The 13522-nt window shown below is 38.7% G+C and overlaps 2 protein-coding genes across 3 annotated transcripts in view; one reads left to right on the top strand and one right to left on the bottom strand.

Annotated features, from left to right (window-relative positions):
• btaf1 (BTAF1 RNA polymerase II, B-TFIID transcription factor-associated) overlaps positions 1–3617 on the top strand; it is a 111580-nt gene extending 107963 nt beyond the window's left edge. For both annotated transcript variants that reach the window (XM_055646618.1, XM_055646617.1), the window contains exon 38: positions 2900–3617. In XM_055646618.1, the coding sequence (XP_055502593.1) occupies positions 2900–3040 (141 nt within the window). In that variant the 3' untranslated portion in view covers positions 3041–3617. The remainder of the gene's footprint in view (positions 1–2899) is intronic.
• A 5612-nt stretch (positions 3618–9229) lies between these two features.
• The window catches only part of cpeb3 (cytoplasmic polyadenylation element binding protein 3), a 95622-nt gene continuing 91329 nt past the window's right edge, over positions 9230–13522 (bottom strand). The window contains exon 10 of the mRNA XM_055646627.1: positions 9230–13483. Within this exon, the coding sequence (XP_055502602.1) occupies positions 13256–13483 (228 nt within the window). The 3' untranslated portion in view covers positions 9230–13255. The remainder of the gene's footprint in view (positions 13484–13522) is intronic.

Raw genomic sequence — 13522 nt, 5'->3', positions numbered from 1 at the left:
TGTGGGCCAACTCTCATCCATAATATTCCCAATTCATGGCCACTAAAGATCCTCATATTGAAGACCCTGTAGCTGCTTCTCACAACAAAGATGAGAAATATTCTTGCAATGATGTATTTTTTTCAAAATGGTGTACTAGCTACATGTTGAATGAAAAGGGGGGAAATAGGAGGAATTGAGCCTTAACGCTTGTTTTTCTGGAAATATCCACTGCCCTGCCCTCATCGATAACCTTCATCACCTCTTCAAAAAACTCAAATTAAGTTTGTAAAACGTGACATGCCCTAATGAGTTTTTTTTTTTTAAATGGTTTGAATCTATATGGAGTAATTGTTGTCCCATGTAATGGTGTGACACAAGTGTAGAAAGCATTATTTGTTCTACGCAAAACTGATTTGATCCAGTAGAAGTATATAAAGCACATGAAAGGTTTTTTTTGGTAGCCAGTGATCAGAACTAAAGCCATTTCTTTGGCGTTTTATTTGATGAAAGTGTGAAAACAGCACTGAATAGATGCTACTGTACTGAGGCACTCCTATTTAAAAGTTGTTTTTTTTGCTTGGACTTTTTATCCTAATTCATAATAGGTCACTAAGAAAAGTGGAAGCATTTTTTGGTCAGAAAGATAAAGGAAGCATATGTAATATTGTGGAAGATGAAATCAGATAAGGAATTTGGGGAAGCAGACAAGAATTTGAGCTGGGAATTAGAAGGGCCAAAAGGTGCCATGAAATGGCTTTGCAAATAGGATTAAAGAGAATCCCAATTAAAAATAGGGGAACGAGGAAGAGTACAGGACCACTCAAGGATAAAGGGGTGAAGTCTGAAAATATAGGCAAAGTACTGAACAAATATTTTGCACTGGTATTCATAGAGGATGGGGTCGGATATACTAATGTGCAAGAGCAATTTGAGATCAAGAAGGTGTTGATGGTTCTCTGGAAGAGCATTTATGATGGATAAGTGCCCAGAGCTTGATGGAATGTATCCCATTTTATGACCGGCAAGATGCTGGGGCTGTGGCAATGATCTTTGTATCCTGTCTAGCTGTGGGTGAGATGTCAAAGGACCGGCGAGTACCCAGTGCTGTTATATTCTGGGAGGGGAAATGCAGATAATCCAGGAAATATCAGGCTAGTGAAACTCGCATCATAATAGGGAAGCTATTGCATGGGATTTTTCAGCACTGGGTTCATTTGCTCGTGGAAGAGAATGGGCGGAGAGGAAGAGGAAGAGTCACCATGTCTTTTTATGAACTTGGTTTGAGTTTGTTTTTTTGAAGAGGTGATAGATGAGGCAAGGGCAGTGAATGTTGTTAACATGGACATCTGACCAGGTCATTATGGTTGACTGATCCAAAAGATGCGTGGGATCCACCATGATTGGTGAATCTCTGAAATTCTCTGCCACAGAATGTAGTTGAGACCAGTTCATTGGCTATATTTAAGAGGGAGTTATATGTGCCCCTTGTGGCTAAAGGGATCAGGGGGTATGGAGAGAAAGCAGGTACAGGATACTGATTTGGATGATCAGCCATGATCATATTGAATGGCGGTGCAGGCTCGAAGGGCCGAATGGCCTACTCCTGCACCTATTTTCTATGTTTCTATGATTCAGAATTGGTTTACCCATAGAAGACAGGATAACAGTAGAAAGATGTTGTATGTAGGAAGGAACTGCAGATGCTGGTTTACATCAAAGATAGACACAAAATACTGGAGTACCTCAGCGGGACAGGCAGCATCTCTGGATAGAAGGAATGGATGATATTTCGGATTGAGACCCTTCTTCAGAGAGTGGAAAGGTGTTATACTGGCTGGAGATCCATGATCAGTGGTGTTCCGCGGTTCAGTGCTGCGACTTCTGCTTGTGACATATATGAATAACTGGAATGGAAATGTTGCGTTGGGGGGTGTTCCCTCCGCCACGGGTACCATGTAATCCCATGCTACCTGCTCATGGTCGGATAGTCGGCGACTAAACCGTCTCCCTCACCTGGTTTGACAGGTGAGGGGGGGGGGCTGTGGACCCCCAGCAGGACCAAAAACAAGACGTGTCAAAGGAGCATTCCACACTTCAGTAGAGGTTGCGATCACTGTCGTACACAGCATTGTAAGGCACTGTGCCCGTTGATGATGATGATGATTGTCAGTAACTGTGCAGACAACACACAAATTGGTGGAGTTGCAGGCAGTGAAGAAGTGTGTAAAGAGATAAACCACAATGCTGCTTGGATTAGCAGATCTTAGCTACAAGGAGAGATCAGACAAACTTGGATTCTTTTCACTGGAGCATTGGAGGCTGAGGAGAGACTGATGAGAGGTTTATAATATTATTATGAGAATTTTAACATTTTTCCCAGTGAATAAATGTTGTAGGCAGGAGAATTTCCCAGTAGATAATGTTTCAAGTCTTTTTTTAGTATTCAGTGAATTACAAAAGATGGTGGACATTTATGTAGACATATTTTAGCGACAAAAATCTTCTTAGTCAGCTGCCCAGAGAGGGGATAATGTACTTACTAGCTACCAGACTGGAGGGTGGCGTTGTTAATGAATCCTAGCAAGTAATCAAGTGCCAAAATCACACTGTTTGGGGCACATGCTTCTGCTCTTGCCAAGATGTTTACAAATACATTATTATTTGTATTTATAGACAACAATTTAAGTCACCATTTTCGCTTACAATCTCACCCCTCGAGTTCTTTTGGGAAATAACGATTTGGAGTCACGAAACCTTTAAGTAAAACTACATTATCCTTTTCATAGGTAGACCTGTGGCTATTGCCTCCTAATTATAGAACTGGGCTACTCACAGGTCATTGGTTATGTTAGAGTTGATGTGCAATTTTTTATTTTACAAAATGCATCGATTTCTGATTACGCTTTTTCATTTTAAGGATGGCCATGAAAATATGGGAGCTGGATCTGCAGCAAAGTCATCGGTGAAGGCAATCTTGGAAAACCTTGGAGAACTTTGGGATCAACAACAATATGACACAGAATATAATTTGGATAATTTCATGCATTCACTAAAATAAAATTACTTGGATAATCGCAGCTAAGCCATGAGCATGTCACAAGATTTTTCTGCTGATATTCAGCAAGTTTTGGAGACAATTAAATGTCGAGTACTGTGTAAATACAGGCAGTTGAAAAGAGCAAGCGTAAAATGAATATTTTGGAAACCAGTGGTTCAGAATTGGTAGAGCAGATAGTTACCCCAGCTTAGTTTGCACAGTTTTACAGTTTTACATTAGACATTTATTCAGTGCAGATATACTTGAAGTAACACTCTTAAATGTCTTAGGAGACAGAAATATTGTTCTTAAGGAAAACTTTTTCATATAGTTAAGGAAATATGCCATTATGTGACATAGTACATGACAGTAAATTGCTGTACACCAGTGCAGAACCGGAATCTGATTTAAAATATAAACCACCTCCACTTTTTCCATAGTGGAAATTGACTGATTTTTTTTTTTGCTGCCTATTAGTGATGGCTTTCAGTTTACTTGCTGAGCTATGATAATTGTAGGTGTTCTATAGAAATTACTTTGTACTTGAGTTGAAATAAAATTTCTGAAATTTGATCAAAATAAAATTCAGTTGAACGAGTTAATACTGTGAATTTTCCGTGTGCTGATCACTCTTCAGTAAATAAATCATTTACATTTATTGTGTACGAAAGAACGGCTGATGAAGGTAGACACAAAATGCTCAGCGGGACAAGCAGCATCTGTGGAGAGAAGGAATGGTTGATGTTTTGGGTTGAGACCCTGCTTCAGACTGATGTCATGGGAGTGGGCAGTACAGAGATAAAATGTAGTCGGAGACAGTAAGACTGGTGGGAGAACTGGGAGAGGGTATGGGATGGAGAGAGGGAAAGCTATGGTTACTTGAAGTTAGAGAAGTCACGGTTCATACAGCTGGGGTGTAAGATACCCAAACAAAATATGAGGAGCTGTTCCTCCAGTTTGCGCTGGGCTTCACTCTGACAATTGAGGAGGCCCAGGTATGTTAGCATTCATAGCAAAAGGATTTGAGTATAGGAGCAGGGAGGTTCTACTGCAGTTGTACAGGGTCTTGGTGAGACCACACCTGGAGTATTGCGTACAGTTTTGGTCTCCAAATCTGAGGAAGGACATTTTTGCCATAGAGGGAGTGCAGAGAAGGTTCACCAGACTGATTCCTGGGATGTCAGAACTTTCATATGAGGAAAGACTGGATAGACTTGGCTTGTACTAGCTAGAATTTAGGAGATTGAGAGGGGATCTTATAGAAACTTACAAAATTCTTAAGGGGATGGACAGGCTAGATGCAGGAAGATTGTTCCCGATGTTGGGGAAGTCCAGGACAAGGGGTCACGGCTTAAGGATAGAGGGGAAATCCTTTAGGACCGAGATGAGAAAAACATTTTTCACGCAGAGTGTGGTGAATCTCTGGAACTCTCTGCCACAGAAGGTAGTTGAGGCCAGTTCATTGGCTATATTTAAGAGGGAGTTAGATGTGGCCCTTGTGGCTAAAGGGATAAGGGGGTATGGAGAGAAGGCAGGTACAGGATACTGAGTTGGATGATCAGCCATGATCATATTGAATGGCAGTGCAGGCTCGAAGGGCCGAATGGCCTACTCCTGCACCTATTTTCTATGTTTTCTATGTCAGATTGGGAATGGGAGGGGGAGTTAAGCTGAGCAACCATGAAATCAGATAGGTTTAGGCGGACTGAGCGGAGGTGTTCAGCGATACGATCGCTGAGCCTGCGCTTGGTCTCACCGAAATACAAGAGTTGACACCTGGAACTTAGGATACAGTCGATGAGGTTGGAGGAGATGCAAGTGAACCTCTGCCTCGCCTGAAAAGAAAGTCGGGATCCTTAGTATGGAGTCGAGGGGGGAGGTAAAGGGACAGGTGGTGCATCTCCTGCAGTTGCAGGGGAAAATACCTGGGGGGGGGGGGGGGGGGGTTTTGGGTGGGAAGGGATGAGTTGACCAGGGAGTTGCGGCGAGAAAGGTCTCTGTGGAAAGCAGAAAGGGGTGGAGATGGGAAGGTTGGCTGGTGGTGGGATTCCGTTAGAGGTGGTGAAAATGTCAGAGGATTATATATTGTATGCGACAGCTGATGGTGTGGGACGGGGGGATTCTGTCCTTGTTACGAATGGGGGGGAGGGGGAGTAAGAGCGGAGCAGTGGGATTAAGAGGAGACCCTAATGAGAACCTCACCTATAATGGGAGAGGAGAATGAGGACATTTCCGATGACCTTGTATGGAAAGTCTCATCCTGGGCGCAGATGCGGCGTAGATGGAGGAATTGGGAGTAGGGGTTAGAGTCTTTACAGGAAGCAGGGTGGGAAGAAGAATAGTCTAGATAGCTATGGGAGTCAGTGGGATTGTAATAGATGTCAGTTCATAGTCTCGTGTGATGGAGACGGTGAGATCTAGAAATGGTAAGGTGTCGGAGATGGTCCAAGTGAATTTGGGCGCATTTACATTTATAGCTTCGAGTTGGGCTGTGAGGAGAGGAAAAATAAACTTGATATAATTGATCATTAATTGAGGAATATTATGACATAAATATTATAAATTGAGGCATATTAAGGTAGAAAACCAAAATAAAGCAAATGCTGCAAATGCAAAATAAAAACATTGTTGGAAATATAAGATTGGACAACTTCGTTGAGAGAAGTACTGAGCATTTCAAGAGGATCTTATGGAAAAATTAGTTTGTCATTTACACAAGGGTGTAATGAAATTCCTTGTTTGCAAACAGTATACATAATATTGCAAAATAAAACTCAATGCAGAACTGCAGATTGTAACACGGTCTGAAGAGGTGCAAATATACTAAAGTGCAAAAATGTAATAACCAAGTGAGTGTAAGAATAAATTAGATTATTTTGTAATATACATGTGATAAAATTCCTGTTCATGTGAAGACTGCATCGTAAACATCAGCGTACCTACCGTAGAGATACTGACTACAACGATGAGTGCAACAGAGCAGATTGTATTGCAAAATCACTCGTGTAAAATAATAAAGGGCAATAACAATAACTGAAGAGAATAGAGTTAAAGGTTAGAGTACGTGGCAATAGCTCCATGAAGGGGGTGTGAAAAAGAGGATTGGTTCAGGAGTCTGACAGCAGTGACGAAGAAGTTGCCAGAGATAATCTAGATAACCAGGCTTTCGAGGTGCAGTATCTCCTCCCAAAAGGTAGAAGAGAGAAAAGGCAAATAGTCAGGGTAACAGTGTCCTTGACAATGCTTCCAACTTTCCTGATGCAACGTGGACTAGATGAAAGAAAGTGACAAGCCTGTGATGGGCTGGCTGTGATCCAGATTCAGGATCCAAATTCAGGCAGTCAAAAACACAGAAGTTGTCATAACCAGGCTGGGATGCATTGTGTCAAAATGCTATTTAAAGCACATTTGTAGTAGTGCAAGAGAATCTTGTGGACATGCCAAATCTTCTCAGCCATCTAAGAATGTAATGTGCCTTTCTGATCAATGTAATGGGACCAGGTTGCTTGTAACATGGATGCCTGAGAACTTAAAACTATTGATCATCTCCACCGCAGCTACATTGACAAGGACAGGGTTGCATTCACTCCATCACTACTTTAGGTCAACAACAAGCTCTTTTGTCTTGCTGAGATTAAGGGCTAGTTGATTGTGCTGACACGTGTCCCAGTCTCTATTATTTCTCATCATTGTTGATGCAGCCTACAGTGGTGCTAATGGAAATAAAGTTGATGCTGTACTTGGCCACAAAGTCATGGGTGTGCAGGGGAGTGAGCGCACTCTCCTGAGAAGGAGCAATGTCAGGGTGGAGGAAATGTTTTCACCAATTCTAACTGATTAAGGCCTGGCGGTCAGAATCTCCAGAAGCCAGTTGCAGATCCCAAGGCTAAGGTCCCAGAGTAAGATCATTCGATGGTCTTGTTGAAGGCTAAGCTGTAATCAGGGAATAACAACCTGACATTGGGGTTCTTATTGTCAAACTGGTTCACAGCTAAACCCTGGACCAATCTTGTAAGAGATGTAGAATGTCTGGCCAAGATCTGGGCCATTGCCAGTCATTGAAAGCACTTTGTCCTGGTCAATGTTAGAGCTACTGGGCAGTAGTTATAGACAGGCCAATTTCCGAACCCATGCAGAGACTCATCTGCGCTGGGATCATGAAAACAGATCTGATTTCTGCCACCAAGATTATCAGGAAGATTCGATTGTATTTCTTGGTTACAGAATTCAATATACATGCAACTAAAAACAAAAATTAAGGGCAACAGGAAACTTTTGGGAAATGTACAATATTCACCACTCTTACCTTCATTCTGGCAGGTTGCAGAGCAGGAATGCATGCATTCAGTATTCAGCTGCATGGTTGCTGATCCTTGCAGGAGAGCCTATTCCTATGCTATTGAGGCCACACTTTCATCTCTTATTCATCTTCAAGGTTATCTAGAAATTTTCTGAAATTGTGTGGGTAGTTTGCTTACCAATTTATGTCAAAGTTATTATTTAGTGAATAGAAGTTCCTCAAATGGTGAAGTACAACATTGAAGACCAAATGTGCAAGTGTGATTGTATTCTAAGTGGTGACATGTCCATTACTCGGGTATTTGATCACTGACTTGATTGAGGGAGTTTAAGATAAAAAAAATAAAGTAGAAATACGGAGGTGGGAGAATTGGGGACATGAGCATGAGTAAAGAAAAATATATTTTTTAAATAATCATTCTGTGAAGAAATGAAATTGAATTGTATTTTTCTTAAAGAATAAATATTTTGGGATGGAGCAGCTATTGTTATTGGAGAGCAGTTTGCCATTTTTATCATTGATATTGTTAAGCCCAAACATCTATTGGTGCTGTAATGGGGAAATAACAGCTTAATAGCTTGTTTGACACTCCACACATGTAGAATAAACCTTTTGTAGCACCATATTTATCAATTGACAAAGCTCACAAACAGAACATGAAAAAAGCAAAATAATTATGAAAGGATTAAATATGCTTTAGTAGAGGTTCAACTGTTCAAATATCAAAGGGAATTTACAGTGAGTTATTGATTGAAGGAAATGACCACAGCTCAAGTCCTTACGTTGGACTTTTATTATGAATGTCTAAGTACAGTACAGTTCAGTACAGACAAAGTACATTTGTGCTATTCAATACCACGCAGACATAATCAACTTTTAACATTCGTATTTTTCACTTGCTGTTGGAATTGCTTACTCAAAAGTGCCAGCCTCAGATGGAAGCATTTTGGACCGATGCTCACAGTTAAGTGGTTTTATTTGAGGTAGGGGGCAAAGAAATGAAAGCAGCAAAGTGAAGGAAGTAATCCGATCCAACAAATTTCAATTAGATTATGTGTATGGTCTCTATAACATAACTTCACTCCAGTAGACCTACCTCTAACTAATTCATATTATTATGGATTAAATGTGCCCTTCTAGTTTGAAAGTGATCGATTAATTAAAGCATTGTGCTCTGAGGATACTGAAGTTTCTTTGCTCCTTATTGCTCAGTAGACCAAGTGCCTTTTGGGCATAATTCTAACAATACAGTACAGCAGAAATACACAGTTGCTGTGTAATTTCGAAAACATTTATCAGCTTCCATTATTTAATGTACAAACTTCATTGTGCGAATTCTTAGAGTGATTGCTTCATGACCGTTGTTAACTACATTAAAATATATATAAAGATAGCAAGACATCTACTTTCACTCAAAGACTAGATATTGTGGAATTTTATGGTCTTTGGGGAGTTGGTGAACTTGAACAAAAAATCTTGCATTAGGGAAGAATAATTATTTGTGTAGAGCCAATTAAAACCATCAGTATTAACTGGAAGTGAAAACAAAGGTTTCTCCAGCAATATATTTATTCGCTTCTTTTGCTAGAAATTAGAATGTTGTCATTTGTGCTTAGTTAAATAGTTTATTAATAATTATCTGTTGAACTGGTAAAATGTTACATTTGGGTGTTCTGAGTAAATTCCAGACATTTGGCACAGCAGAACTATAACCAGTTGCCGATAATTCAATGGGTGAGTACTGCCTGCAGATGGTGCTGCTTTGCAAGTTCAAGGTTCATGGACCCAAGATGTTTTGCACACAAGAGCTTTCACCCAAAAAGACTACAAGCGGCTTCTGTGGTTTTAACAGCAGCTGCAGATCATTCCAACACTCGTCAATGATCATGCAAAATCATGACAAATGTTACTGCTTCATACAACTAAGTTTAATAAGTTTACTTGTTAGTACAGAAAAATTAAAGTCCAAACTACAAACTTAAGCATTGGTAAGCAGTAGCAGCATTGATTGAGCTCCATGTTTAGTCACAGTACTGCAGTTCCGTACAAGCATTAGTCCAAGCCAAAATGTATATGCTGTGTTAAGAGTACTAGCTAAACAATCTAGGAGAACAGTAAAAGATACATTTAAAATTAGTAGTTTGTTTAGAAACAAACAGACATCCTAGCTTTGAACACTCTAAAAATGTTTTCCATTATTTAACAGCAAAGTTACAAATACTTGTACTGTATACCCCAATACAACTACATCCAGAAAAGTTTGGCTAGATTATATTTTTAGTAGTAGCACCTTAATGTTAAGTGAATGTACTCAATACCAAAATGGTGCATTAGCTATGAATTTTGTGCAAAAAAAAAAAATTTGCTGAATTTTCACATTTACCTACAATTTCCGGCTAGCTACCCATTTGGGGTATATAGTAATCGCTTGCATTTATAAATACTTGGTGGCATATTTTCAACACTGTAGCAACTAAGTGAGACTGAGAGGAAAAGATTGGTTAGTAACAGAAAGAAAGATCAAGTAGATGTACAAAGCAGTACAAAAAGTGATTGCTGCAAACATCCAGCCTTCACAAAATAAAAGGCAATTACCATCTTCAAAAATCCATGCCTTATCACTCAGCAAGACAGTTAGACTCCCCACATACAATTAAAGTTTTGCACTCCACCACCAATGTCCGCACTCCCCCCTCCCCACCCCTGTCCCGGCTGCCTTCGACAATAGCACAACATCTTGTCTGCTCCATTCTGATCATTTTATTGCCCATTCATTCAATTACATCAATCACTCTACATTGTCAGCCGTTTGTCATTACCACACTACTGTAAACCACTTCAGCAAGTTAATACATGAAGCTTTGCATTTCAAAACTAGACACTTTAGTAACAATATTACAAATGTTTCAGCTCCAAAAAATAACAAAACTGAAAATAAAACTTTAAAGAATTAGCATCATAAAATTAATTTATTCCAAGTAAAAATACAAAATAATATTGGACATTGACCAGATATGAAAGTCTCTCCCAGAAATGACTATTATGGTGAGAAAAGCAGTCTGTAAAGAAAAATAACTAAAATAAAAATGAAAAATATGTAAATATGTTTAAATCCTCTGCTTTTAGCAAAAATCTCTCTAAAAATAACAATGAATATTTGTATCAGTACAAAGGCTACATTACTATTGAAAAAATACTAGCATGAAGAAAAGTTACACATTTGACAGTAGAAAAATGATTTTGTGAATCGCAATGTCTAAAGTTTGCAATGAAAATAAATCTTCAATAAAGATTTATGCTTTTGATTTTTTTTACAAACAGTACAAACAGTATTGCACATTACAACAAAGAGTTGAGGTTAAGTTAGCCTTCAAAATTGACTAATTCAAGTCTCCAATATCAAGAGAAGGCCGCATATGGACCTGTTGCACCAAGGGGCTCTAAATCAAGTTACAATTTGAACACCTTAGAAATAACATTCTCAATATGAAGGACCTCATTTAAATTCATTAACAAGTAAACAAATTGGGGCATGTTATAACTTAACATAAAAAGATATTTGTACAAAAATAACATGAACAGAAGAATTCTTTCACAATTCTGGTCAGTCGTACTTAAAGGGTTAATGATAAATATACAAATTAAGTGATTTTTTTTATTATTTCACTTTCTTCTCAGCTTCCAGCACCCATGGAAATGTGTCTATTCTAAGCCATCTTGTTTTTAAACTATTTCTTTACATTCCAGCTTTCAAATTCATACATTAAATTATATTAAGAAGGGGAAAACGGTTTATAAATGTTCACTTTTCCACATTTAGGTAGATTTTCTTTAAAGTCTTGTACTGTAGCTAACTACAATTCTCCATATTAAAGTTATAAAGCTCTAGCTCCTTCAGTTTCCAAAAAAGCAAATAAGCATGAAAAAAATAAAATTACCCATCTGTTAAATCATTTCCTTGCAGAATTAAATTAATATATATTTTTAGAATAAACTTACTTAGAAAATATCAATTTCTTTCCTATATTTCAAAATTGAGGTATTGCAAAAGATCATGTCAGTCAGAAAGCACGCCTTAAAAAATCAGCTGACTGTTGAAAACTGTCCAGATACAAAAAGTAGTGCATAACAAATGTCTTATACAGATAATGAAAAAACATATAGAAAAACATACCTGGGCAAGAAAGCAATATCACAAAAAGCCCAGAAGTTAACCTCCAAAGGGATAATAAGCAATTTACCAGTAAAAAAGTAACTTCTTTTTTGAAAAAAAAATCAATTTCAATGCCAATACTTGCAACTAAATACTGAAAAAATAAACTAAAAAAAGAAAAGAAAGACTTACTGGACACAAACAGACATCACAACACACAAATGACTCAACAATTAGTATCAAATCTACTATGCGGCGTCATATCCAGTCAGATTGTCCCCAGAGCTGCTGTCACTGTGTACAAACCCCCACTATTGGTACACTTAGCCTGTGTTTGATTGAAATCTGCAGCCCCACTATACATGCTAAAAAAATGTCCACTAATTAGCAGATCTTATTAGAATTCAAGCTTTGCAGGATATACTCAGGGTTTTGGGGAGTTTATTCTGAACCAGAAAGCAGACATCTCCATTTTGACTTTTGTGCAGACAATTCTTTAGCATTAGTTTCCTTTCCTAATGTGCCCATTTGTCAGTCTGACAAATATATTGGTAGTGTATGAGCTCTTTGGTTTTTTGGACAAGGTCTGAAGCTATGTAAATGGTGCAAGCAGCAGATTGTTTTTAAACTGAGCTCACTTTGTTTATACACTGGTTATGAAGCATCACTTACTCTTATGTCAGACATTACAACGGTTACTTTTAAATCACAGTACTATACATAATCACCTTGCTATATAAAAATTGCACTATAAGTGATCACCGCAGAGTACTTCACCTACCATCAACATAACTTCAAGATATCCTACATCTATAAGTAATTGTGATATCCTTTATGCTTGAATGGACACAGATTCAAACTCCATAAGCATTCACATTGAGGCATGCCCTCTTCCAGTTATTACCCAATTCTCTCATATCGCTATTTCTTTCTTTGTTGCCTACATTATTAATTTGTGCACGGGTGGGCAGGTTGTCAGCAGATATAAGAGACATGATACACAAAATTTATTGCATGCAGCAACCTGGTTAAGTAAACATGCAGTCAAAACTACTGACCTTCCTCTGGAGCTTGCTCCATGCTATACTGCATTTTTCCTGACAGCATTATGCTCCACAATTATTTATTACCCTAGCCTGATAAAGTACTATGATATCTGCAATACCATTTATTTAGCAGCAAAAGCTATTGCAGCATACATTTACATAACACTAAGAAAGACCCAACCAAAAACCCCCAGCAAAATCAAATTGAGCTTATGAGGTATTATTCTTGCAAGTCAAAATGGAGAGCAAAAAAAGGCTTGTTTTAGGGGAAGTAGTATACTAAATTATCCCAAATGTATAATTGTTGAATATTTGAGAAGAATGCTTTGCTACATATGCCACCTATAGTGTGTTACCTTTGGTAAGTCTTCTAGGGGCAAGTCTAAGTTTCTGAAAATAAGTGCATGCTCCTGTCATGGGAAACAGTTATGTGAGCGCCAACCTGGCAGTGGCTGATGTCATATCAGCTACAACTCCTAAATCACAATGCAAAGTTCAATACAAAACAAAAAAGGTACCAAGCAAATGTTTGAGAGCCAAAGTGCAGATTCAGTACAGATACTCTGAATTTTTTTTTATATACCAGACAATCTTGGACAAGTTCAGTAATGTGACTTCAAAATAAAACAAAAAACAAACATTCTTTATCCGAGGAAGAATGCACCAATTTCCAGAAGCCTCTCAGCCCTGAGGCAGCGCTCTCCTCTCCTGTACGTGTTCGTAGACTTTAAGACGCTTCAGCTCCAGCGGAATGGGACGTGACGTGGGCGATCGCCTCCCTCCTTCACAAGAGGCTTGTGAAATTCCCTGCCAGCACGTGAATGTATGCTTGCCCAGCAGTATTCACAGTAATACTGCAAACAGGTAACATTGGCACAGAAGAAAGGAGCAAACTTTCCTCCACAACGGGCACCCTGGCATTCATCACACATCTGATCATCCAGGACATATGGCTTGACTTCCACCTGGACCAGAAGAACACAGAGAATTATTTCACTTATTAC

This window comes from Leucoraja erinacea, chromosome 15, assembly GCF_028641065.1.
Source record: "Leucoraja erinacea ecotype New England chromosome 15, Leri_hhj_1, whole genome shotgun sequence".
Taxonomy (NCBI): domain Eukaryota; kingdom Metazoa; phylum Chordata; class Chondrichthyes; order Rajiformes; family Rajidae; genus Leucoraja; species Leucoraja erinaceus.
This window is presented reverse-complemented; position numbering and strand designations above follow the sequence as displayed.